The sequence below is a fragment of the Zonotrichia albicollis genome, chromosome 4, assembly GCF_047830755.1.
Source record: "Zonotrichia albicollis isolate bZonAlb1 chromosome 4, bZonAlb1.hap1, whole genome shotgun sequence".
Taxonomy (NCBI): domain Eukaryota; kingdom Metazoa; phylum Chordata; class Aves; order Passeriformes; family Passerellidae; genus Zonotrichia; species Zonotrichia albicollis.
The window spans coordinates 48459868-48485961 of NC_133822.1; the positions used below are offsets into that span (position 1 = coordinate 48459868).

General features: G+C 39.4%; 1 protein-coding gene across 1 annotated transcript in view; it reads right to left on the reverse strand.

Moving 5' to 3' along the window:
- Positions 1-26094, reverse strand: part of TPH2 (tryptophan hydroxylase 2) — a 51761-nt gene that overhangs the window by 11607 nt on the left and 14060 nt on the right. Inside the window, exons 6-8 of the mRNA XM_005480606.4 lie at positions 23364-23560; positions 21490-21625; positions 16841-16967 (exon numbers count right to left, since the gene is read on the reverse strand). Of these exons, the coding sequence (XP_005480663.2) occupies positions 16841-16967; positions 21490-21625; positions 23364-23560 (460 nt within the window). The remainder of the gene's footprint in view (positions 1-16840; positions 16968-21489; positions 21626-23363; positions 23561-26094) is intronic.

The window sequence follows — 26094 nt, forward strand, 5'->3', positions numbered from 1 at the left end:
AAAGTGCAAAGCTCACCCAATGCTGCCATCTTCAGATCGGTACTCAGCAATACACGATTCCCCCCACAGGTCTACTCACACCTGCAAAGGTGGTTCAGTGCACTAGAGTTTGCAGGCTTTGGTAAGTTGTGTTCTTAAGCCTACAAACATTGAGGTAAACTGATAAGGAGCTTAAATATTAACTGTAAAGCGACACTTTTTATTGACCAGACACATAGATAATGTGTCTTTGTATGGTAAACTACAATTGTGATATTCTATATTTCACACAGGATAAGTGCCCTGGAGTGGGAATGACTGAACAAAGCAGTGGCTGTTGAGATGAATACATCTTTTGAAGCCTCACCTGAAGACAAATTTGATTATTACACTGCTGTTACATGTAGGCTGGTGCAGGCACAAACAGGATGGTCCAGGCTCTCCTGGTCTGATTTGAAATCTTGGACTTGTCTCTGGCATACTCCCTAGACCGTGGCCCCAGATATTTGGTTCCTCTACAAACCACAGCAATATCTGTACTTTACTTTCAGCTCCACTTCACCTTTGGGGTGAAGTGTGTGTTTGCTACAATTATAGATAGGCTCTTGAAGTAGAAAATGTGGCTTTCCATGTTGTATAAATGCTGAAGTTCTCAAAGAGCCTTACAGTAAAACGCTGCTCTGTTAGTCAAATCAGCAAAATGAGATGAAGAATCAAAATGCCAAATGAGGGATTAGTAATAATTTTTATACCAAGTGACATCAATCAACACTGTGCCAGGAGCACAAGACTGTCTTCAGTATCATTTAATTATATTTCTCTTATTTATTCAAAAATATATGAGATACTTTACAGTCATGCTCATGAAACACTATCTAATGGGTTCAAAATTATTCAACAGATGCATGGAAGAAAACCCAATTAAGGGCTATAAAATACTAATATAGCAGATTTCTTCTTTCAGAGCCCTTGAATCAAAAGTCATTGGCAAGTAAAGCAGTATATCAGGAAAATACCACAATATGGCTTTCGACATATGCTGTCCTGCAGACATCTGCAATTGCCTGGGTCACAGACAAGATACTGGGGTACCTCATCTGGCCAAGTGTATATGTGATTTAAGGAGTCAGATCAGTTGTCCTGCTATTGATAGGAAAGATATAGAGAACGTGAAGCCCTGGCAAACTCCAAACCTTGTCTCCAGGGTAAACATAGTGTCTTTTCTTTGTATTCAGATACTGCCCTGCATTATAAACTGGACTACCATAAGAAAAAGAAAAAATCAGTGACAGCAATGACAGCTAACAGAAAAAATCGTTATTCGAGGGTGCTTAGATATTTTCAAAGGCAGGAAAAAAGGTCTGATAGGCTCAATTCTCCTCACCTGTCTGGTTTCTAAGCCTTTGAAAATCCCTTCTCACACCACATCCTTTTGCATTTGAGAATCTCCCTCCTGGGATCTGTGCAAAAAACTTGTGCATAGTGTTGAGTCCTAGTGTCCCAGAGTCAGTAGAAAATCTGACTTGTTCATAAAAAAGTTTTTCAAGCCATTCCACTTTGCCTCATTTTCTTATGGTATAGCTGGAGACTGATACTTACATCACTTAGCAATTTTCAGCACAAAGTATAGCATGAGATTTTATCTGTTTTCTGAAAGTACCTTATGAAAATGTTGCCAGGATGAGTCCTGAGAACACCAAGCATGTAAAGAGCTAATTCACTTGTGCTCCCTTGTGCCACAAGGGGGGAAGAATGAGAGATTTGTGTAACTGCACGACTGCAGTCCTGGTACACGAGCAGAAGACTCACCACTACATGAACTGCCAACATCATGGGCCTACAGCTCCAAACTGATGTGCAATAGCACAAGCAATCACTTTATATGCATATAAAATTAGTTGCCCTGAAGACAATAGAACTATTAATATAAGTAAGTACTTGAAAGACCAGCGCCAAATAAATATCCTTAAGAAAATATATTTACCTTGTTTCTACAGGATGTCGGATTTCAAAGGATATTTGACTGTACCACTCAATTCAAATGCATGTGATATGTTCACAATATGCAGAGATTAATTCCTTTTTCTTTAGGAGTCCTTTGGTATTTTTGCTCTAAAAATATTCACCTAGAGATTAAATCTCTCATATAGTTGTAATTATCTCATAAATAAATAATTATATACCACTGAAAGACTTTTAAAAATCCCATTGTTAGAAATTAATCCTAAGAATTAATGAAATAAAAGTGTTTTCATTCCCCCTGTGAAAGGTGCTCAAATTGCAAGTAACTCTCAACTCAGAAATATATGTGACTCTCATTTGTGCTTTCTTTCTTCATTCAGAGCTGGTGCAAATAAATTTTTGAATAGTTGTTTATTTTTCAATCTCAAAAATATCAATAGTCACAAAAAAATAAACCAAAACACAGCTGGCATTTCACATTTGACTGAATTATTCAAAATTCAGTGTGTTGACTAGTATCAGGAATGCTCTACTACAAGAAACAGACAGATGTAACAAAGGTAACCCAGGCAACTGGCCAATACAGCCCAGTGTTGGAGCCCAGACCTCAAGCAACAGCAGCTATTTGACAGCTATTCATGCGGGAACATTATTGAGCAGAAATGCAGGGAGATTTTTGAACAACAAATAAATCTCATGATGAGCTTGTGAATAGATCAAAAGCAGAGGAGTAAAATTCGATAGCCAAGTCTCATTATAGGTGATTCACTTACCTCCAACAAAGGCAGTGACCCTATTCACAACCAACAGCATTTCTAAATAAAAAAAACAAAGTTTAATTCTTCAGATTTACCTTCTTAAAGAATTTTTTTTTAGTCTGCCACTTTGAAAAGCATTTAGGCTCAGTGAAATGAGGTTTCCTTGAGGGATTGCAAAGCGAATATATTTAACAATAGCCTTCTTTTCCCCCTCATCTCGCTTCTTCGCATTCAGACCTTTCACTAAGGGTGAATGCTTGGAACAATCTCTTTCTAAACAATAGTTTGAGTAGATGTGGTGCTGCTCATTAGAGCACTCTGGGACACACACACCAGCGTTCGCATTTCTGACAGTCACAGCACACAGCATCACTACATGCAAATTCCTCTAATGCAAGGCTTGACATACTCAGAGAAAGCATGGCCTATAGTGAGCTCTGGGAGGCTTAACCTCTCGTGAATATTTTGAAATTATGCTTGTTTTTTCAGGAGTTTCTGCAGAAAAATTCATAATGGTAACCAAAATAAAATCACCATCATGCATTTTTTAGGGAGCAGAAAATGTACTGACCTCAAGCAGCACTAGTAAAGAGGTAACACTATACCTCCAACACTGGGGAGCCCAGCCAAGACAAGACAATGTGTATGGCAGCTGCCAACTTTGCAGGTGTAATATGACTTCTCCAGAATAAGACCTGGAGAACATTCCTACTAACAATTTTGTGTCTCTTGAGAGAATATTTCTGTTGTTCATTCTCACATGAAGGAGGCCCTCTTGCTGCTCTAAAGAGCAAGCAGAGAGAGAGGAGGAGGATGAAGCACTTCTGGGATTTTTCTGCTGTTGCAAAAGTTACTTCCCACATAGCTGAAGTCACATAATATCCCACTCCATGTTTGAATTACTTCAGAATAATCTGAACTTAGGTTTGCTCTGTGCAAAGATGATGTCTGTCCAGCCCACTCATTTTATCTCAGTCAAAAACCCTGGAGCTCTTTGAGGGTGAAGAATCAGGAACTTATGCAGAAAATCTGGTGTTTCCTGGCAAGGCAGCAATTCCTTTCCACCAAAGCTAGTGGTCACAGAGGTGGTGCAAAAAACCAATCCCACAAAAAGCACACTTGCTCAACACTGCCAGAAAAAGAATTCCTAGGTTTTTTCAACATAATTAACTAACAGTGCTGAAGCTTAGTATGCAGCTAAGAAGATGAGATCACTGAAACTAGAAACTGCTGCTCAGATAATTGTTAAACATAAGTCATTGAAGCCCTAATGCTTTGCCCTTCCTATTTCTCCTTCCCTGTCATTAGATTCTTATCTAGAACAACTTCTAAAACATGGGGGTTTAAGGTTTATTAATTTCATGTGGAGCTATTAAGAAAAAATGATGTGCAATAATGAGCCATTTCCTTTCCACTGTATTTTACAACATATAACATGAATTCACATTCAGTGCTCCTATTTTAGCTGAAGAGAGTATTCGCTCATTTCTTTTTCAAGCTGCTGGTTCAAATTTCAGTCATCCAGAGATTTCACACAAGTAACATAACAGGGACAGTGAGGGGGTTTGACATGTTAGCTGGGACTACATGAGATGGGGTCCTCTGAAAGTGAATTTAAAAAATAAAAAATAAAAAGCTGAGCATATCACAGCTGTTCACACTCTTCAGTCTGTGCTGCCTCATATGACACATCGGTTCATTAAGATCCTTCAAAATTCACAGGTTGCAAGAAGCGGTATGTTTTTACCGCTTTTCCATTCCTATTTTACCCCTCTTTTTCCTGCTGCTCTTACAGATGAGGACTTGGCACTAACACAAACAAAGCAAGTACGGTCCTGATTTGTTAGGATGCAGGGGCCAGGGCTAGCACTCCACAGTGTTCTCCTCAGCCTTGTGGCTCATGCTACAGCTTGGGGAGTATGATTCCTCCAGCAAAGAGCCAGGGACTTGAACAGTGACAGGAGGCATCACAAAAGTGAGAGAAAATTTGAAACAAATACACATACAAAGAGATCATTTGTCAGTCCTTTGCCTGACAGCATACTCATTTTATGGGCCAATGACCCTAGGACTGTTACACCAAATTGTGAACTGCCTTCCTTAGAAGAATATCCAGAGAATACACAAGAACCACCTCAGACATTTTTCTTCCCCCAGCATCCAGAGCCAGAATCTCTACAGAAGCTTAGCTCAGTTCTCAGGACATATTTATCATAGTTACTTGTAGACCTCAGCCTCAGTCCAACATTTTTTGTCCTTCTCTAAAAAGGCCATTTTCCACTCCGCAGCAAGCATGCTAAGCAGGCAACTCAGAAGAGAAAGCATAAACTTGCAGCACTCCATGAAATACTCTTTAGGATGGGGAGGGAGAGTTCATCCTTTTGAAAATGCTGCAATGCTCCAAGGAAACCACAAAAGGGGAAAACTGGCAGAGGATTCTCTTGTGCTTATCCTGGGAGAAGCTTTAGACAGACTGGCTAAGTAAATCCAGAGATTATCAAGTCGCAAAGGTGAAGCAACTAATCACAGCACAGGCTACCCTTACTTTTTTTATAAGCAGAGAGTTTACTGAACCACTGCCCTGTGCCAGTGCACTGTCAGAATTCATTACTCTGAGCTGTGAGGCCTCTTTAGAAGCCACCCTGGGCCAGCCCAGAGACAGACCCCCGGTGTCCCCCCTAACAGGCGTTCCCCTGGGGAGGGCACTGGGCTGGTGTGGGGCTTCTCCCAATGCCATCCCCTGAAGCAGGCTGTGTCCTCGCTAATTGCCAGCCCAATTACTGCCTGTGACAGTTGTGCTGCAGGGAGTGATGCAGGAGAGCCACTGAGCCTCCCATGTCATTTTAGCCAAAGAGGGGTATGAGCTTCTTGGGTACAGGATCAGCTGCAAAACTCCAAATGTACCTACTAATGAGGGGAGGCTATATCTTCAGAAAGGGGAGCAGCCTCCTGGGGCTGAAAGCATGTCAGACCTTTTTCAAGTTCTGTAACTGGGGGGGCAAAAATGTATTGAGAGAAGAGACAGGGACAACTGGCCAGTGAAGTTTTAAAATTCTAATTTCAAGGGGAAAATGCACTATTTCTTCACAGTCATTAATTTCAAATTTATTTCTGAAGAGCAAAAAGAGGTAGGATTTCATTCCAAAATTACCACCATCCACATTAATTTTCTAAATATTTTAAAAAGAAAATTAAGTTATTATATCTATTTACTGAAAACTGATTTAATAGCTGACTTGTTTTCAAACATGACAGTTTCTAACAGCAACACTGCATTTAAACTCAATGTTCTTTTAATCACATAAATGCCAAGGGACTCCCAAAAGCTTTTGTGACTCTTAATGCATTAACTCAACCTGCTTTGCAAAAAAGAAGCAAAAAAGATAATAGGCATAAGCACAAAAGTGTAAGTTCTATTCATGTCAAGCTGACAGACAGATCAAAGAAGAAAAGTAGCTCAGGAAATTTTAAATATCTATTAATTTTGCTACTAAAAATATATCCAAATTGAAGATGTTTTTCACAGCCCCAAACAAAATCTTTTTCAAGTATAGTTGAGCACCTTCTTGGAGAACTCTGATTTTCAGTAGTGAAGGCATATAAAATGAATCTATCATAACCACAGAGTAGTCAACTGAGTCACCAGTGACTTACTTGCCATCAGTGTGTAAACACAAAGCAAATCACATGAACATATATTCAGCAAGGTGGAAAAAATATACTGAGCAAATAACCTGTGAGCAGAGAGGTTGTGGCTATTCACTGTACCAAAGTCAAAGTAATTTACAGTAAATTTTGGTCTGGAAGTGACTTACCAAATGTGAAGATCACTCCAAAATTGTCACTAGAGATCAGATTCCCATGGATATGCAAGAATTCTATGCTTTTATAGATCCTAAATTAATTGCAGATATATAGTATATATCTGTATATAAGCTAATAGGCTTATTCAAAGACGAAAAATTAATCCTATAAAGGTGTTTACATTTGAGGGATGGAAAATGTCTTGTTAAACCATAATTTTAGCTACTTTTATGTAGTCAAACTATATAATTATTACAATTACAGCCCACTGATTCAAGGTAGGGAACAAAAATCTCTAGGGGAAAAAGAAGAGTAGTACACTTTACAGGGAAAAAAATCATAATCTGTGAGTACCTACTCTTTCGAGCATGTCTTGAAAAAGCACTGAGCTCAAACTGCTTTATCTAGTGCTATTAGTAGATGCCATCTTTGTGAATGTCTATAAAGTAAAAAATATATAAAACTTAAAGCTGACAACAAGGTTCTTCAGTCTAAACTAATGCTATGTCTGATGCAAAAGCAAATTAAGAGAATGAGACAGTGCAGGGTTTGTTCAAAGGTGCCTGAAAGGACACCACCATGTTGAAATTCTGTTGACCTTGCACTGCAGCAATTTCAGCCACAGCTGGAATCAAACCAAAACAACCAAAACTGACAAGGCCCTTCTCTGTAACCTTGTCTTTGGCTTCAACAATGCTTTCAGGTTTAGAGTAGTTGCTTTAACTTTCAAAAATCATCCACAAATAAAGTAAAAACCTTTATGAAATAAGCTCAGAAGGCCTGCTAGCTCTAAGAAGTAGCTAACAGAATTTGTTGCATGCTGTACCACACAAGTTTGGACAAAGGAAGAGACAAAACTGCAAAATCATGTGTCCTGCAGAATCAATTCAATCCTCACAGAAAGCCTCATTTCTAAAAAAGAGGTTTTGGAAAGTAAATGATAAAAATTAATTTTACAGCAGCAAATTCTACTTTCATTTGCATGTGTATAATTCTACATCTTCTAAGAGACAGTATATGTGGGAATGAGGTTAGCATTTAGCTCACAGACCTAGCTTATTGAAAGCAATGGCAAACTTGCCCCCCGGCCCTCTGTAGCAGCAACATTGGACTTATAAATATAAAATTAAGCTATACTTGCAAAATTATTTTGGTAGATCACCCAAAAGTATCTCAATTAAAAATTTATGGGACCATATTCCATCCAGCACTTTGATGCCATTTGATAGAAAGGTGACGACAGGCATAAGAGCCGCTTCCAAAGTTGCAGCATTAAGGAATACAGCCCTTGGCATAGTTACAGATGCCAGAAGTATTTTGTCTTACTTCCATGCTTTAATCTGTGCGTACAAAGAAAGCATTCAAACATGCTGGGTGAGATAATTAGACTGAACACATGAGGTATGTCCAGTCCTGTGGTTGTGAACATTGAGTTGGCATCTGTTCAGCTCTGTACAGGTATGTAGTTTTAGACTCTTTCCATATAGTACTATTTGGGTTATGAATAATAACTACATGTACGAATGTCCTTTTGGAAGCAAAATTACTTACTGAAATATTCCAGAAAACAAAAAGAATAGTTTGAGGACATCAGTGAGGCAGCATCTGGAGTGCTCTGTCCAGTTTTGGGTTCCCAGCATAAGAGAGAGATGGAGTTCCTGGAGCAAGTTCAGCAAAGGCTTTGAAAATAACTCAGGGGCTCAAGTGCATCTCTGTTATGAGGAGAGACTGAGGGAGCTGGGCCTGTTCAGCCTTGAAAGGAAATGGCTGAGATGGGACCTCATCAATGTCTATCAGTATCTGAAGGCAGGATAAGGAGGTGTCAAGAGGAGGTTTCCAGGCTCCTCTCAGTGGTGCCCAGCCATGGGACAAGAGGCAATGGGCAGAAACTTATGCACAGGAATTTCCACCTGAATTTGAGGAAGAACTTTACTGTGGGGTTAACTGTGCACTGAACCACATTGCCTAGAGAGGTCATGGAGTCTCCCTCCATGGGACACATTCAAAAACCATCTGGAACACAACTTTGTGCAACGTGATCCAGGATGACCCCTCTTGAGCAGGGAGGTTGGACCAGATGATCCATTGTGGTCCCTCCCAACCCAACACATTCTGTGATGCTTTGGCTCTGTGATTACACATGACTGTTTTGGTTTCTACCTGAGTGCAGAATCTCCTGGCTTCCTTCTCCTGATGGGGTCACTGATCCCTGAAATGAGGGTTGGGTATGCAGGGCAGCAGCCATGGTTGCACAGCACACTGCACAGGATGCACAGATCCCTGAGCTAAGGGAGCCTGGATCTGGCCCATCCCAACACCACTGTGGGTCCCAGCCAGGTAACAAGAGAGCTGCATTCAGAGAGCTGCTTCTAAGAGAGCCCTCCCTGCAAACACCAAAGCTATTTTTGCCCAGCACTCCTCCACAGCTCTGGCTCCATGGAAAGCAAGGGTAAAGCCACATGCCAATGCTGCACCCACAGCATAGGCATTCCCTCAGGCCTAAGCAAGACCTAGACATGGCTGAAATGAGCTGCCACACGCTGAGCTCCTTTACTTCCCCATATACCTGTGTGCTGCTGCTAGAGGGTGTCCGTGTCTTGTACAAATGACTTAAATAATGTGTTACAGTGTGAACAATGCCTACACAGAGCCCAGGATTCTCGCTTTCCTTCTGCATACTGGTGAAAGCACAGGGACAGTCAGGAACAGCAGCAGCAATATATTCCAAACCTTTCCTTTATTGCTCCTTTCCCCCTGATATTTAAACCTTTATTCCGTAACTTATGATTGATTTGTTAGTAGTTGTTACCCAAAATGTTTGTCTTATTGTTGCTCACTGGAAGCTTATGCTGGATACTTCCCTTTTTCCTGGTTACATATGTTCTATAAAGGACACTTTTTATCTTTTTGCTAACACATTATCAACTCTGGGTCAAAAGAGAAAACAAATATGCAAAAAATCTTATCAAAATTCATAGACTCCTTTCAACCATTCCTCAGCCTTTCTCAACTGGATCCAACACTGAATTGGAAGATGCTTGCCACATGCATGCACTCCTAAATTCCACCATTTTTTCTAAGCTATTTTTCAGGCTCACTTTCATTACTACTGTAGCAGAGCAAATGTTCAGTGTGAGCTATTGAACTACTGGCAAAGATTACTATTGCAGAATCTGCAATTTCTTAATGAAAATGAAGTTGCTTCTGAAAATAAACAAACGTAATTAGCAAGCCAGTGCTGTGTGAAATTTGCACCATTCTCTTGTTAACCTCTATGTCAAAATGTATTACTTGTGTGCATGAAAATTTGCATTTGCAGTTCAGTAACCTCACAGATTATGATCTAACCACTTTTGGAAACAAAATGCTACAAGAAATAAAAGCAAACCCAGTCTCTGGCTGCAATTTGTTATTTTAATAGAGCCTTTATCCTTAGCGTTTCTAACTGCTTAGGGCTTGATCTTCATAAATCACATCCTGTCTAAAATGAACTATATTATTTCTACAGTAAAGTTTCTAATTTCTTCCCTGCTCCCAATTAAGTCAAATTAGCTCTCTCTTGCATCTAGCTTCCTCATTACAGGGCTGGGTCCAAGGATACGTATTTATTAGTACTTTACAGAACAACAGTGTTTCTAGTTGTTTGTGAGCACAAAATTTTGTCTGTCAGGGCAACATGAGATCCTTTCAAGAAAAAGGTTCCTGACTTGACCAACTGCGCACCCTTGTAACAACAAGTGAGCCCTCTTTCATCTTCTCAGCTTTGAGGGACTCAGCATAAAGCATGAGATGTATCTTTCCAAGAGTAACACATCCTATGTTGACCTGCTCCTTTCTGATCACATACTGGAGGGACTCATATCCTTGTACAGTGATGCAAGATGGATCCACTGAATCCTACCTTCTTTCTGCATCCAGCCTATTTCTTTCATCCCTAAGCAACTACTTGTGTCAACTCTACAACACCAGGTCCAGCCTTCCTATCATACAAAAGATCCCCACTTCAACAGCAAGCGTGTCCAAAACTGACTTGACTCCACAGCGCTACTCCTAATCAAAACTCTAGTAACTGATGTATCCTTTCCCTTTTCCAGTTCCAGCTGGAAAGGATTCAGAGGAGGAATAACACCCTCAATAGCATGAGGAGTGACTAAACAAACAATTGGTTTCCTACCCAGGAAAAGAGAGAGCTAAGCGAAAAAATATGTTCTGTAGTCATGATGGCATACAGAAAACCTCCAGGGATGATTTGATCATTCTCTCTTCATATACAAAAAAACTAGTAGGAATCAGGTTAAAAGCAGCAAAATGAGACAGCTCACCAGACAGCTCACCAGTAGAGCCATAGAGCTCATTAACAAAGTTACTGCAAATGGTACTAAAGATGTGTGTCTCTTCAAACATAAACAGCTGTCTCTGGACAGAAATCCTTTCAAGATAATTAGATACATAGAAGCCACATTTGAGAGAACAAGAGCTCTTCAAGTTCCTGATTGGTGAGAGTCTTGGAAAACACTGGAAAATAATCAGATGTGCTCATCCTGTTCTTCCATCTCCCCTAAGCAGCTATTTATGATGGGCACCAGTCACCAGCCATGGCCCTGACCAGCACAGCAATTCCTACAGACATAAACCTGGAAACAGATGCTCCATACCCAGAAAAAAGGCCTTAGCAGACTGCCACAAATCCTGCAGAAAATATTGAGCATTGGCTCCCAATTCCAGGAATGGAAGTCTTCAATCTGGAGTGCTAGTTTAAAGCTAGTTAAGTATCTCTGCTGATATTTTTCTTCTTGGGCCACAAATGTCTGACAGAATGACTGTAAAAATGCACTCCAAGAGACCACTGCAGTATTCTAAAATATTAAATATTGATCCCTGGGATCTACAGTTGTTTTTCTTCCCCCTTAGCCCTCTTTTGTAACATATGTACTATCTTCTCTGCTCACCTTTTTGATTATGCATAACGTAGGAAGGACTTCAGTGCTTCAGCTGTTTTATTGAAAAGCATTGCTGAAACAAATCCTTAAAAATGGAGACCATTACTTTGTATTAATTCCTTTAAAATATTTTTCAGAGCGAGCCCACAAATTACGGAATGGTTTTAGAGCAGCAGTCAGTGAGACCAGCAGCACCTCACCAAAGAAAGTTATTCATTAGTAAGTTATGCTTTACTCCTGATTCAAACACACCTCTCTGACTTTATAATGGTCAAGAAAGCCACAAAATTTCATCTGCTTCTGTTCCTTGTTAAAGTTTCAGGTTTCACACTTGGGTGATTTCCAAATGCATCTTTATACAGGTGGTTTTGCCTTGTTGAAGTCAGGAACAGAAACATTGTCCAGGCCGCCTACTGATAAACAGTACAGATCATAGCATAATAGGACAATGTCTGTCTACATGTAATCTATCATACCCGATTTCAGCTTTGTTGTCCTAGCTTTTACCCTGGGAATTGATTCATCTCCCTTAAGTGACATGCAGCCCAAATCAGAGTAATTTCATATGTCTCCTGTAAGCACATCAAAATTTACTCAAGCAGTTTTAAGTTGTATTCAATCCCAGCCACTCTTCTGCTCTTTTATTCACTAAGTACAGGTATGGCTGGAAGTAACACTTTTGCAAGAAACTCCATTATGCCATCACTGGATTTAAGGTACTCACTGTGCCCACTCTTGGTATCTGTCACATATACAGGGCATGCAACTGGGATACAGAAAAGACTAAGCAAAGATTTGAATGTTAAATTTCAATATGCTCAGTGACTGCCATAGCTTCTGGGTTATTATACCAGGTTTCAGTTGGCCAATACATAACTATTTTTATATGTCAGAATAGCTTCAGCAGGGGAACTGGTCACCGAATTACAATGATGGTTAGTGCCCTATGAATCATTTCACAACTACAAATGAGAAACACACAGGCGGTCTTGATTTTTTAGATGTACAGTGGAAATGTTCAAAATCTCAAATTTTCCTCTCAGCTCCATTTGCTCATCCACGGAGGAAGACAGCGAGCCAGTTCACAAAATGTACTTTCAGCCTAGCAGTACTGAATAGCCCCTATGGGAAATCTAATCTGTTATTTGTGAAGACAAGAGGCTATTCTATCTAGTGAGACCACGAATGTTGAGTCTTCCCTAAGTTACCAAATGCTATTCAGCCTTTATCTGAAATGCTCCTGTTTCTTCCATTCTGGTTATCTCCTCAGCAAACATAATGGAGAATTGTTCTGAATTATGTGTCAGATTTCAGTGTGGGAAAAGGACTTGAATGATGTCAACAAGACCAGAAAATTCTGAGGGAAGACAGGCAGGTAAAGGCACAAGAATTACCACAACCCAGAGAGGTGGTTCTGAATGCTGGTTTTAAGCCAGTATATAACTTTAAAACAATTTTTTTGTGATACATACACTGATAAATTAAATTTAGCTTTAGAAATTTACTGTTGGCCTCAGTCATCATCCAGGCAAGGTAAATTTTTAGATTCATAACAAGCCTGAAATACATTTACAAGATCAAATCACATAAAATTTCTTCAAATTTAAAAGCAATTTTTGTGGTTCTCCGGGTAAAGGACAGCCAGAACTAAAGAAATGTCTTGATTTCTACTGTCTCATGCTGTTAAAATACAAGATCAAATATTATCAAGAAGGATGAAAAGGTGGAAGTTTTACAGTTCTAAAGAACTGAATGCTTAAACGTAACTTCCAGTGAGAAATGACTGGGAAAAAACTTAGTGCACCTAATTAGGCCCTAATGACCAAATTCTTAGGCGGAAGGATTTGGTGATGAACCGCATGAAAAAGACACTCTGCTAACTCTTTTTCTGAACTGCCACCCACTGAATTTCACCTGCACAAGGACATCCTATACATATTGCTTCTTGAAAGGGCAACCTGAGCTGTGTTGAAACAACTTAGCAGGAGTCAGGAGTGATTTCTGCCATTAGCAAGATAGGTAGGCTCCTGCTTAGCAGCTTGCAGCTTTACAAAGACAGCTCCCAAGCCCACAAATTACAAGTTAACACTAAAATGTAAATCTAGATGCATTTTTTGGTATAATTTTCCTGAAAAAATCTTATGTTATGTGCTGTTAAATGTTGTAAATGATATACTACATAAATTAGTTGAAACACCTCATGTCAAGTCCTTTCTACAGTTTATGGTTTGATAGGCAAGCAGAAAAGACAGCCTTTTTTATTTCTGTACTATGTGAAAATAGAAAGACCAGACATGCTGAAAAATCAGCTCAAAAGCAGTTTTAGAAAATCAATCAGAACAGGACAAGACATGAGTAACAATGATGATAATAATTAGAACCAAGACATGTATGGCCAATATTGTATTTCCTCAACCAGGAACTGCATCATACCACACCCCATGAAAAGAAGTGGCTGGTGCAAATATTTTGCTTTGTTTCAGTAACATAATCTCCATCACCTTTTTTTGTCTGTGTCTTTCCTCTTTCTTACTCTCCTAAAAGATTTTTAATGAAAATGGAATCTCTCAACAAACCGCTACAAAGACAGTCTTTCAGCTCTTTCAGTATTCCACTCTCATGACAAAGCAGAAACAATTCCTTTATTCTTTCCCACATCTGACTACAAGACCCCAAGAGAATGAAGGGGACTTGCATACTGCCTTTTCAGCTCTCTTCCCCTGCAGCCACTCTTCTCCCTCCAGCTGGCCAGCACCAGGGCCCCTGCAATGCTCTCCCATTTAATTCCTACCCTCAATGGGGCTGCACAGACATGACTAATTGCAATTTACAAAACACTTCTACTCTGCCCAGGCACCAGGCTCCAGCTTGCTCTACATCCAGTGTGTCAGCCCTGCAGAGACAAAAATATCAGACATTTCCTTTGCAGCTCATGGCAGGGCACAAAGAGCAGATCTATCAAAGCTGATACACGGTGTTTTTTGAGAGCAGAATGGAGCAAAAGATTATGAAATCACCTGTAATAATTCTTCTCTTTCTGGTCTGAATTCCTAAGATGTGTTTTCCTCTCTTCCTAATGCAATTGTCCTCCCTGTAATGGCTCAGCACTTAATGTCACTATCTTTTGAAACAGGTCAGGCTAATGGCAAGCTTGCTTTGGGCATATTGATTCAAGCTCATTAATATGCACACTCTCTCTCCATTCGTTTCTCTATTTACTTTGAAGTCGCCTCTCTGGAACCTGCAATGCTTTTCTGTGTTAAGACTCTTGGCTGGCATTTCTCAGCTTGCTGCGTCTGGTTTTTATCTAGGATAGAAATGGGACTGAATGCTGCAAAAGTTAGTCAATGGCACCTCGGGTGACATTTGGTGCCCAGCTGAATGAATTTCTTGGCCTCCTCACCCTCACCACTAAGAGGTATTCTTTCTACTTGCTCTCAAGTTGGCTGTTTACATTGCACATTTTAGGGCAAGTAACATCTCCACATTTGTCAAGCATCTGCCCCAGGGGAGTGCAGCCCCTCATTGTGCTCCTAGAAAGAAAAACACCGCCAGACTCTTTCTAAATGTTTCTTCCACCTGAAAGAGCTATTTCCAGCATGGGGGGAGAAATCAGCTTTGACTCAGATATCAGATTCTCAGTGTGATAAGGGAAAGTGATTCAACTGTCTTCTTTTATTTTTTGCTTTATGATTCAGGAGCAGCTCATTGTTCAGATGACAAGTCAGTCATAACTGGGAACTTCTGTGAGGGGGAGGAGTACAAGCATTTATATAATATTCAGAGGCCACTTTATATTAATATCTCTACCCAAACAGGCCAGTACCAACATTTTCCACTGCAACAGGCCCATGTCATCTGAGGTTATTTTGGGCTGAAATATTTGGGCATACCCCTTTCCTCAAAATACTTACAGGGACAGCCAGTTAGGTAGCTTCTCCTGAGACTGCATGGCAAGGTGGGTCAGTTTCCTACTAAGTCCCTGTGTACATGTTGAAAGTAAATGTGGAAATACGCACTCAGCTTTCATGATTCCTCCATACAAACAACAGTGTCTTCTCCACAGACATCCATTAGAAAAACAAGGAACACACAGAGAATTGTATGAGAGGAGCTGGCCATGATCAAGACACAGAGCCTGTCTAACTAAGGACTGAACACAGTTTGATTAAATTTAGTGGCTTCTTCTGGAAGGACCAAGAAGATTCAAATCAAACAGGATTCAAATCAAACAAAGGGGTACAAACACCTTTTTTAGCAGATAGGACTGCAAGCCTCTTCTAAGACTGTGCACCAAAACTTCTGCAGTTTAATTGAACCTAATTTGACTCCATATCCAACAATTCTTTCCAGGCCTTTAAATCCCCACTGTACTTGTATAGAAGAGCAGCAGTATGCTGCAAGATTTTAAAGTAACCAATTCCCCTGCTCGATCTCACAGAATTTTTCAGAAGATAAAATGTTTAAATGTGGAGCATTATAAATGAGGAGTTTTTAAATCCAATATCATTTTTAAAATCATTTGCCACATACATTTTAACAGGAACCACCAAAGGAAATATACAGTAAGTCAAAACAACTGAACAAAGTAAGTGGTAAAGACCAGTGGTCACTAATCCATGTCACCATGCAAAGAGTTACATCCCAGTTACTGGAATATGGCAATAGAGCAGGGCTGACAGGTGCTCAGGGGCAGAGAGTCATCACAGCTTGACAGGGTTCCTCTCACAAAGGTCATGAAGGCTCCAGTCTCAGCAGCACCTAACAGCTTTAACACACAGACAGCTCACACTGTCTGCTGGCCTGTGGCTCACTTGATGCAAGAGAGAATCCATCTCCCAGCTGCTGGCTGAGGCACTTGGTCTTGATCTAGATCTACTGCTGCACAGCCTTAGCTCAGTAACTACATATTCTCCAAGGGGAGCAGCAGGCAAGGATGCAATGTCATCTTAAAATCCATCACACACTGGAATACAATTAAGAGCTGCAAAACTGAACAGTGAGTACAGAAATATCAGTGCCAAGAGCCAAAGTGGCCACCTGTGGAGGAGCTAACAGTCTAGAAATCAGAGCGCACATCAAAATGTTTTGTGTTTTGGGTTTTTTCCAAGTTTACCTTTCTTACTCATTTCCAGCACCTTAAAGCAGAAAAAATTCATCTCAGCTAGTCCTGAAAATTGATGATTATGGAAAATAAAAATTGAAACGGATTACTTAGTGTGATCAGCTTTGGTCTTCTTAAAAACAGTGGAAAAACAACTAAAGCTCTGTGGTTGTCAAACCACAGTTATCTGGAACCTGAAAATGTAGTCAGCTCTAATATGACAATGCAGATCAGTTCATCAGATAAAAAGGAGGAGAGATGAGAGACCATGGCACAAAAAGATTTTGACTCACAGTGGCTAATTTCTGAACATCTTCATCAGATGCTCCCAGCGAAGCAAGTCCTATCTCTTGTGAAAACTGTGCAAATTTGGGATCAGCAAGTAGAGGCACATGTCCCAAGAGTTCATGGCATGTATCCCTAAGGGAATGGAAATGAAAAGAGAGTCATTACAGAAATTAATACCATAATAATTCCATAACTAATTTAACATAAGGCATTTTACAGGGGTCTGACTCCTACCTTACAATGAAACATGGTTTTTACAGTGTAGTTCTTCCCTGTGTATACAGTTTCTATGTGTAGGTAGAAACACACACATTTGCTTCTGTTAAATAGATTATACATCATTTAACCCCAGCTGTTCCATGATTTGCTCATCATTTCCAGATTGAGTGGAAGAGCCTGATCACTACAATCTTTCAGACTTGGTGACATGAAGACTGAACTGCCCCCAGGAAAGCCAGCTGTCCCACAAGTACAGTTTTCAGCTTTTCTGTCTACATTAATCAAAATCCAACACATTCCCTCTTCCTCTTGTCCATTCCTCTTTCTGTAATTGGGTAGTGCTCCACATCAAACATTTTGCCACTTGTCCCCAGAAATATGGGGCAGTATTTACAGAGGGTTCTGTGTGCCTAATTTCCCACTTAGTCATGAAATCCTACTGCAATTACTGGGTACTTTTGTTATGCAGTCTACTTTTCAGCAAGCAGATTTCAGAAAAAGCAGAGAATCCAAGTCATTTCAAAAAGAACAGCTGTTCACATCTGTAAGTGCATTGTTAGTCATGACAAAGTGCAGACATAAGTGTACAAAAAACTGCTAACGGAAGTGCACATGCATCATCTACAAAAGCTTTCAAACAATTTTGAAAGTTTTGCTGCATTTGTTCACAGGAAATAATGGACTTGGTAGTAAAGTTCACTTTAAAACTCCAATCTGACATTTCCTTTGCTTTTGTCTCTTTCAAGACATACCTCTGGTTTTTGTTTTGTTTTTTTTTATCCTAAGCTGTAAACAAATGCTTTAAAGGCAGGGAGAAAACATCAAGTTTTCTGCCTTCTACCCAAAATCATCCAATTTGTCTTTTATAAACTATTTTTGTTTGAAAAGTCACAGAATATGACATTTCAGATAAATCATGAACAGAAAAACAACCCTCTGTATAATTTAAAGTCTTCTTACTCAGTATCGTCACCAAGAAGTCTCAACCAATAATAGTAGTAAATAGAAGTTGGTGGTTTGCATCACTTGACTGGATAATCATCAAAACTAATTAATTAATTCTTTAATTAATTCCATTCCAATCACAACATTTTTTTCTGTATTCTCCTACAAGATTTAGGTCACTAACAATGCAAAGGACAGCTGGGAAATGTAGTTAGCAGTCTGACAGACACACCACTACACAGCACCAAGCAATTCACTGGAGGAACCTGATTTCTCCTACCATCAACTTCCAACATAAAAACGGGTCACAAAGCCCATTCTGTGGAAGCCCAGCACACCAATTCTTACTTCCACCAAGCAGGCTGACACTAATTGCTGAGCATCTGAGCTACACTCCACCAGTTCAGCTATACTTAGCTTTGTATCAGTAGTTCAAGCAGAAGCAAACAATGAAGCTGGCTCCAAGTTCCTGGCTCCAGGTAAGCATACTCACCTGCAGGCAGGTTTCTACAGCAGCACCACTACTAGTGACACCAGAGCTAGTGCCTGCCTCTCTATTTTCCTGTGCTGAAGCCACAAGCCCCAGAAAGAAATAAGCAAAGATGACTTATTCCCAGTTCTGCACTGGGACACATGGCCTTTGTTATGTCCACTCTTGCAGACAAAATGAGAACAGACAAAGCCTAATCCCATTAACTTGTCTCTCTTGGCAAGGGGAAAAGAATGAGGAGGCAGAAGATATTTCTCTCATGCCTTTAGTTTGTAGATTCTTCCATTAAAGCAATGCAAAGTAGTATTTTGAATGTGTAGTTACAAAGAGGGGAGCTTAAAGCAAAAAGAATATGAACAAAAAAAATCCAAAACCACAAAATCTCTCAGGCAGAAACATGAACCAGTACTTGGGATTGTCATTGGAGTCTTTTAGACTTCCCTGCCAGTCTGGTCCTTTATAGATAGTCTAAACAATATAATTCTTTGCTTAACTACCAAAGCTGATTCTTTTATTTTGTCTTATTCTGAAAATAATTAAGTTCCTTTAATTTATTCACACACATTGCTCAGAGAAAATAAGATATTTGCAATGCACTTTTCAGAGCAAAAGATTTTTCTTGAAGTAAATTACTTAGTAAAGCAGAAGAAATCTACATAGCTCTGTGAATGTAGTAGAAACATAATTAAAATCAGGAAGAAATATGTTTTAAAATGCACATGGTAGTGATACAGATCAAACCAAATGAACTCTCTAATTTGTATCTAGCTCTGTAGCCCGGGTGTTAAATCTGACGGAAAGCCCGCTGAAGTCAAAGGGAGCCTTTTTACCTGGTTTATATCATTGAAATGCAACATTCACCAGCCAGGACCGGCAGCAAAGCTCATTATGGCCCCATATATCAACCAGAAGATCTCAGGGCATTGCAGCTACTGCAGAAGATGAAGAGCTGTCCCCACTCAAGTCAATTTAATTTTGACATTGATTTTAAAAAGCATTACGCTTTCACTCGACACTTCTGGTAACACTGTGTGTTCTATGTTATGCTAAGAAACCTAAACACATTTTAAAAGGGATTGTCAAAATTTTCCTATGGAGTTCCTGGTAGTCAGTACACATTACTCAACTAATGTGAACCAGTAGGTTGAGACTATAACCTGTATTTTTAAGTTCAGCCCAAATAAGGAATAAAAATCTTCATTCTAATTCAACTGTTATTATTACTCAGTGACTTCCCAGACGGTATGACCAGAAAGGCTACCCAAGAAGCAGCTGCCATTACTACTAAGGATCAGCTATGATCTACTGCATAATTCTGAGCGTAAGCAGCATCCTGAAAATTGCAGGGCTCTCAAATACACAAATCAATGAACCAGAGAACATCACAAAAAGCACAGATACAAGTAATTGCTTCCTGGAAGATGTTATTGCCTTTATCCTGTTGGAGTTTTGTACCTAAATCTCTTATCAGTAGATGAAAATGTTCTTCTAGTTTGTACTAAGTTAATAAACATCATCATTCTTTTGCTGAACACTGGTACATGCTGCAGCCTGAAACACTGGCTTCCCACAGAAAGGAAATCATCAATGCAAAGCCTGGTACTTTCCTTGCATCATTTATTTTTTTAAATATCTACAGATATTTTTAAATAGACCCGAAGAAGTTCAGCCCTTCCTTCCATCCAAGCCCTCCTTTCAAAATTTTCAATTCTATCAATTTTCCTACAAATTTAAGAGATTTAAGTTCTAATTACAGAGGTTATAGAAGTGACTGAATTCCTTCAGGGATCACCAGCTCCTTTCCAAAAGAAACACGCACACAAAGCTAGCCTCAGAGCATTTCTGCAAGGCAAGTACTTCGCCACATTCAGATGCTGAGGAGAAAGGTAGAGAAGTGTCTAACAGCACCATCTGGTGACTCCTGCCAGAATAAAGCTACCACGTTTTTAGATACAGCTTAGTATGCGGCACCATTAAACTTTTTATGTCCAAAAATATAACTCTATGGTTTTGGCAGTCAATTCATGAAATCAAACTTAGGCACGAGTCCAAATGTTTACAGTACTGGAGCTGAATATATATGTGTTAATCCTTTGTGTAAATTTGGAAAAAATCAAAAAAGTAGTCCAAGCGGAATAAACCACAGCTACAATCTCAAGCAAACTGTCTGATGAATGATTCACTGCAAAAAATGTCACTCCTGTGGTTACAGGATCAGAAGATACCTTTGGTAAAAATACCTCCACATTATCTAAATGACAGGCACTGTTCTGCTATTACTGCACAGAACAACATATATAACACAAGACAAGAGATACAATCTCTTTGATCTTCTTTTTCCCCACTTTTAATCAAAAGACCATATACCAAAATATTTCATACTAACTTGCAATGTTGTGTTTTGGAAAAGTTGCAATGCTGTTCCATAAAAGTCATAATTAAAGTGTTTCTTATTTCTGTCATAATTTCCCTGTAACATATCTAATATTCTCTCTTGGTAAGAAAATAGTGCTCCATGTCTTGCTTGTGTTGTGTTATAGGAGAGAAATGAAGTTCAGCTGTGCAACCTGCTCCAATGAAATAAAAATGGGAAGACAGAAGATCAAATTAAAATTCTGAAAGCAGATTTTTTTCAAAATATTCAGGGTTTTAGGTTTTTTCACTACTTCTTTCTAGCTGTCCCAGCAGAAAATAAAATTGTAGACACTTTTTAAAAAATTTTAGGTGAAAACTCCATTTTCCACTGAAATTTAATTGAAATAGTATTTCTGACCCACTGTATAAATAACCCAGTTATTTAAAACCCTTGTAAAAAGTCAACAAAAAAGTCTTTGAATTAAATTCTGGCTCGCCAATGTGCAGGATTTTGTCATCAACAGTGTAAGAAGAATTTCACATTTTGTAAAAAGGTTCCTCTTTTCAATCTTGCCAGATTGAGTTGGTTCCTTTAAGAAAGTGGTGGGTATATTTTTTAAGTGCTAGAGCAAAGGCAGCACTTACGGTTCCGGTGTGTAGAGGGGATCGGAGCCGTGCCGGATGTACTGCGTGCAGTGAAACACTCGGTAGGCTAAGCCAGCTAAAAAGTCACGGGGAGACAGGTATCCAGCAACTGGTCTCACTGTGAAGCCAGACCTCTCTGAAGGGAGAGAGATTATAAAAGGCCACATTACATTGATCTTTGTATCCCTTTCTGGTGACAGATCTGTTGCTAATTATTCTACCAGAAGCGTGACACTAAGAATCTTGATGATCACCAGACATAATTTTCAATTATTACATGCAAGAAGTATTTTGCCTTGCTAGCATATGTATAATGAAAACAGCTTGAGGTATTTCAAAGTTGGTCTGAATATCTTTGTCTAGAAAAAAATGCTAAGGTACCATAAGTGATGTCCTTAAAATTTTAAAAACAAAAATTTTTGTCCGGTACCAAATGGGAGAGAAGCTTCCATATTGGAAAATATGCAAAATATGTCTAAAAACTAACAGAACAGAATAGGATTAGAACAAATATGTTTGAGTCAATAAAATACTGATTTTAATATTTAAGTCCCTCATTGAAATATTTAACAGTGTTCTTTTTTCAGATTAGTCCCAGAGTGAAACAGTTTCCGATTCAGTGACTTCAAAAAGTATGTTTCTCTCAAAAATTAATTCTTTATTCTTTCAAAGTTTTTACAGGACAATGTTTCAAATTTTTCTGCAACAGGTACTATTACCTGCTTTATGTAGTCTGAAAACATATTTCTGAAACAAGTGTGAGATTTTGAATTTCTAGCTAGGGAGAAAAAATCTGTACAATTTGGTATCATTCCTTAGCTACTGTAACTCAATACATGAGAGACCCAGAAGGACACAATCAAATTCAAAGAATAATGAGTCAGCTATTAGCAAATGCAGGTTTTCACAGACAAGAATTATGGACAAAGTGCAGGCTGAGGAAAGTAAGCTTGTCGTTATAAATTCTTTATTTCCTTTAGCTTGTCCATATATATATATATTTGGACAAAATGCTTGGCTAATTATTCTCTAACCAGCACATAAGTTGTTTACTTTTTTTTTTCAAACACCTGCCTTTATAATATTTTAGTTCCTGAGTAAAAAGTTTAAGAAACAAAAATATCTAGCTGAAGGGACCTTTGAGGAGAAATTAAACTCTTAAATTAACTCTTTGGTGGCTTTTCCTCCAGAGCTAAAAACATCTCCATGTCTACCACATTGTCCATATGGGCTGCATTTCCACTACAAATTTACATTTACATTCCAATTTACAAATTAAAAATAAGAATTTCTTTTTGAACTTAAACATATAATACACTGATCCTTAAAAAATGAAAGAGAAGCACCACATCACCTACTGTGTCCAACATATCTTTTTCACATACAAATAAAAGGATTAGCTTCATGAGGTCTCGAGCACTCAGGAAAGCCTCATATTCATCAGGCTACACAACAGTGTGTCAAACCTGCCCTCCTCTTTAAATTCAGTTTTCTTGGCATTTGGCTCCCCCTTTTTCCTGCCTGGATATTTGGGGGATGCCCAGTGCAGTTATCAGAAACCCCCATCTGTCACTAACTCAGGTTTTCTTTCCACCAAACCGAAGGGGTTTGCCCTGTACAAGATAACATCATGCTTTCACATGTGCAGCTGATTAATTTCTCTCCGTTTCATACTTGCAAATATCTACATAAAACTGTCTTGATGCCAAAAAAACTGCCACAGAGAACACCAAAACCAGAATGATACTTCAGTCTAAACTGAAGGCCACTGACAGTGCTCTGAGTCTTTTCGCTCAATATGCTTTGTACTCCATAATAACAAAAAAGTGTTTTCATGAAACCATATCTATTGATACATCAAATATGAATCTTACCTTTAAGAAAAACAGAAACATCTTCCAGCTGAGGCACATTATCTTCTCTGTATCCACAGTACTTGCTCAGCAGAGGAAAGTTTTTTAAATATTCACGACAAGCATGGGTGGGATAGAGTTTACTGAGTTCCCTAAATACCACTCCCCAAGTTTTAACTTCTTCAGCTGTGTACTCCACTCTTGGAATGGGTTGACCACTATTGGAAAAAGAAGCACAAAATACATCCGAATACAAGCAGACTGTAGGTAGATTGTAAATAGCAATATTTCCACAAAAAGTATTATTTAAATAAAGGCAAATGACACTATTAAAACTATTTGAACTATTTTTAATTGACATCTTGGCGCTTCTTCCTTAGAATTATTTCTTCATGTTACAGTGTACGTATTCTATAATTTCCTTAAGAATTGTTTCTCTCTAAGCAATCTCATTGCTTCTTAATCTTTTTACGTGTCATAGTAGAAAGATGGATTTCTTATATACCATATAAGAATACCATACTCCTATACCAGACTAATATTTCTCCACTTACTGCCACTGGTACCTTTGCAAGTGGATGGCTGTAGATCCTGATTCAGTCTAACATGTAGATTGAGTAAGACCTTTAACAGACTGCATTTTCTATCCATTCTTTAAAATACATAATATTCACACGGCATCAAATGCTGGGTCAAGATTAGGCAATTACATAGATGCTTAGAAATGTACGGATCCAACTTTAAAAACGTGTATTTATTGCTTAGACAGTTGCTTACATATCCAGATATGTTTAGAACCCTGAATTCATGCAGGATTATATTAGGAGAAAGCTCATCTCAGAGCCAGCAGCTGAGCCTAGAGGAAAACTTTAAATACATTTCTCATTTTGTTTTGATTCTGCCTTGTTCTTTTGCCTCCTCTTGCTTGCACAGATGTACAGATATTGGAAAGCAGGAGCCTTCCAGGATACCTGCAAATCTGACAGCCAAGATTTGCCTTGAGTAGCTACAGTTAATTCAAAACTGACTGATAGTGTGAACATTGCTAAGAGATCCTTCCAACTTGCACTGCCTTGTATTTAGCTGTAAGGAATTTCCCATGACATGCCATGGGCCATCACCTCATGTCATTAATTGCCCCTTGAAACGTTTTAATGCTCCTCTGGAATTAATATTCACAATCTAGAACGTGTAATCTCCGCAGTCTGCCTTCTCCTCAGGCATCTTCTCTGGCACTGTAACAACATACAGATTGGCAGAGGGATTCACAGCATCTGCCTCCGCTCCATCAGTCCTTATCTCTCACTCTCCTGCCACAGGCCTGGCAATGTGGGCACTCCCTGCCCAGTGCTGCAGCTCCCCTAGTACCACAGACAGCTCCCCTAGTACCACAGACAGCTCCCCCAGCACCAGAGACAGCTCTTCCAATGCCACAGACAGTTCCCCCAGTACCACAGACAGCTCCCCCAGTTCCACAGACAGCTGCCCCAGTACCACAGACAGCCGCTGAACAGGCACATCAGGCACGGGCAGCTCCATTGCAGCAGGAGAACCGCAGTGCTGGCCTCTTGCTGGCAGCTGCTGCGCAATTCATAATCCTGTCTCCACTGTACGAGGTAACAAGGAATAAGCCCTCATGTCACATTTGATTGCTGCTATGCAGTCCCTACATGCACAAGAGAGGATCATCTGCCCTACATTCATTGTGGTTGTCCCCTCATCTTTATTGAAAACTTACCATTTAATCCCCTTGCCTTTCATGATATCAAAGGATTTTGATCCATGGCAGTTATCTGTCAGTCAAAGGCAACTTTGTATGAGGTGCTCGTACTTGGTAGGGACTGCTGAATATCCAATACATGCACTAGTTCCCTGTCAGCCACTTTTGCAGACATGACAAGAATTGCAACACTTTTAGTGAAGTCTTTCTCATCCACAGGAGCTGCACTGGGTCTGTGCCCATCCTGCAGTGGGAGAGAGTCCTTCAGGTCTAGTATCTGTCTCCCCCCTTAACAGTTCATCAGCCTTAAGCTGCCTGCCAGCTCGTGGAAAACATAGCATAGCTACTCTGAATTGTACTGTACACAACAGATACAAGCAGGTTGCTACTCCATGCTTTTGCTTCTGCCAGAATACCCAGCCTCATCCCTTCTCCTTAGGCCTGACCTCTACTGTGGATACTACCAGTATGGGTCAGCACTGGCACATCAAGCAGGAAGATATGTTTTATCAGTTGAAAAGCTCATGTTTCTATCTATCTAGAAAGGCATAAACACGATCAAGAATCTGAAGCTTACTCACTGCTCACTAAAAGGTTTATAACTTAGTTATTGTTCCAATTAATTCATTAGTACTGAAGTAAGGTTCACTGAACATTAATTCCTTAATAGGTTTCATGGCTAGGAGAGCTGATCTTATTTCCAGCTGATCATGATATTGTTTTCTTTATAGAGAGAATCAAGACAGCCAGACTTGTGGGAGGATCTATGCATTTTTCCCTCACCTCTGCAAACTTGATGTTTCTTAACCTCTTATTTCAACATGCAAGACCCACCTCGCACTCATACATTTCAATAAATCATGGAAATGGCCAATCTGCATAGCCAGTTTCCTTGTGGTTAAGATGACTCTACAAGCTACTAATCTGAATTTTTATTTCTTCTTATTAAAATAGGGTCTTTCCATTTTGCCATGGTCATGAGCTATCAACTCATATTATTAATTCCCTCTTAAACATCGTATGTTTCCTACA